The 1,898-nt window shown below is 37.6% G+C and overlaps 1 protein-coding gene across 1 annotated transcript; it reads right to left on the bottom strand.

Annotated features, from left to right (window-relative positions):
- Positions 1-381: 381 nt before the first annotated feature.
- On the bottom strand, positions 382-1,419 carry LOC105825180 (olfactory receptor 8J3). Its single transcript, XM_012662882.1, has one exon. It carries the CDS (start codon positions 1,394-1,396, stop codon positions 449-451), a length of 948 nt encoding a protein of 315 aa, XP_012518336.1. The 5' UTR covers positions 1,397-1,419; the 3' UTR covers positions 382-448.
- Positions 1,420-1,898: the final 479 nt, after the last annotated feature.

Here is a 1,898-nt window from a genome sequence, read left to right as displayed (position 1 = left end):
AGTCATTTTTAATTGCAGTTTTCCAAGATACAGTGATCCACCCTACACAACTATACCCAGGAAGAAACAAACAAACAAACAAACAAACAAAAAAGGAAGCAAAAGATTTAAAAAGATTAACTTTACTTCTCTCATCCACATATTGTTGCTCCACCAAAGTTAATTTTTTTAAAAATGGATATCTTTATTAATCCTGGAAATATTTTTTTCAAACTGGGTACCACCTAATTTCTGGAGAAAGTTCATGAAAAACATCCGTGTTTCTGTATTACCATCACAACTCCAAGAGCTTCAATTTATTATTTTAATTCAATGCTCTCCAAATACTAATCTTTTTATTTCCCACCATCGCTTGTAAACATGTAACTCATCCACCCACACTTTTCTTTCTCTTACATAATGGCAGCTTATATTAATAATCTCCCCATTTACCTAAAAAGTTTGAAAACTACATTGATCTGCAGGAAGAACAGAGATTTGCCATGAATTTTTTTAAGGCATCCTTCACATCCTTATTCCGCAGGCTGTAGATCATGGGATTCAGCATAGGGATCACCAGTGTGTAAAACACAGAAGCCATTTTATCAGTATCTAATGAGTGGTTAGTTTGAGGCTGCACATACATGAATAGCATTGTCCCATAGAAAACTGTGACAGCCATCATATGTGAACCACAGGTGGAAAAGGCTTTTTTCCTTCCTTCTGATGAACGTATCCTTAGAATGGACAAAACTATGTTGAAATATGATAGTAGAACAGTAATCATGGATAAAACCAAATTCGTTGCTGCAGATATAAAGACGATTGTTTCTGGTAAGTAAGTATCAGAGCAGGACAATGCTAAAAGAGGTGCAATATCACAGTAAAAATGATTGATTACATTAGAAGAGCAATAAGACACAGAGAATATACAGGGTGAAACCACAACAGCTGTAGAAAAGCCATAGAGGTATGTGAGGGACACCAGCAGAAGGCAGATCTTGCGAGATACGACCACCATGTAGAGCAGGGGATTACAAATGGCCACATAGCGGTCATAGGCCATCACAGCTAGCATGATCACCTCCGATACAATGAAAAACAGGAACCCTCCCAGTTGGGTGGCACATTCATAGTATGAGGTAGTTTTTTTCTTTGCTAAAAAATTGATCAGCATTTTAGGGGCAATGACAGTAGAGTTGCCAAAATTGATGATAGCCAAATGTCGCAGGAAAAAATACATGGGGGTTTGAAGTCGAGAGTCAACACTGGTGAGAGTGATGATGCCCAGGTTCCCTGACACCGTCAGCCCATAGATCAGCAGGAAGATCAGGAAGAGGGGAATCTGGAGCTCTGGACAGTCTGAGACACCTGTGAGAATAAACTCAGTGACCCAGGTGAAATTTCCAGGAGCCATGTAGGAGTTTGGGAATTCATCTGTTTGGGCAAGAAAAGGAGAAGTGTTTACAGACTTTAAGGAATTATTTTCTAGGACTGCCAGAAAATTTCTAGGATGGCAAGGGCATTTTCTTGGGTGAGATCCTCAAGTCATGTATTAATCTAATACTCTTTTTAAACTTAAAATTCTATGTCTAATGAATGGGACTTGCAATCATATGGTAGAGGAAAAAAAGCAAATATGGAAATTAAGTATGGTAAATTAAATAGATGCTCCAGCATCATGCAACATTTTTAGGATTTACTCCCTTGCAATCTAATGGAATTATAAATGAGTTCTTAATTTAGAAACATGTGAAGGCAGGTCCTAACTGATGTCTTTTGCACTGAGCAGGAGAAAGACTTGAAGAATTGTGTGTCCCCAAATAATCCAAGGGCTGCTTTCAATATCTTAATCTGAGACTTCTTGCATTTTCAAAAAACAGATGATTCTAGGTACTATCCCATCCATTTTTTTTAAA

This window comes from Propithecus coquereli, unplaced genomic scaffold, assembly GCF_000956105.1.
Source record: "Propithecus coquereli isolate 6110/MARCELLA unplaced genomic scaffold, Pcoq_1.0 Scaffold788, whole genome shotgun sequence".
Lineage (NCBI taxonomy): Eukaryota > Metazoa > Chordata > Mammalia > Primates > Indriidae > Propithecus > Propithecus coquereli.
This window is presented reverse-complemented; position numbering and strand designations above follow the sequence as displayed.

Bases quoted from the DNA above. Each gene is read 5' to 3' on its own strand.
- LOC105825180 (XM_012662882.1), bottom strand. From the start codon at position 1,396: ATGGCTCCTGGAAATTTCACCTGGGTCACTGAGTTTATTCTCACAGGT.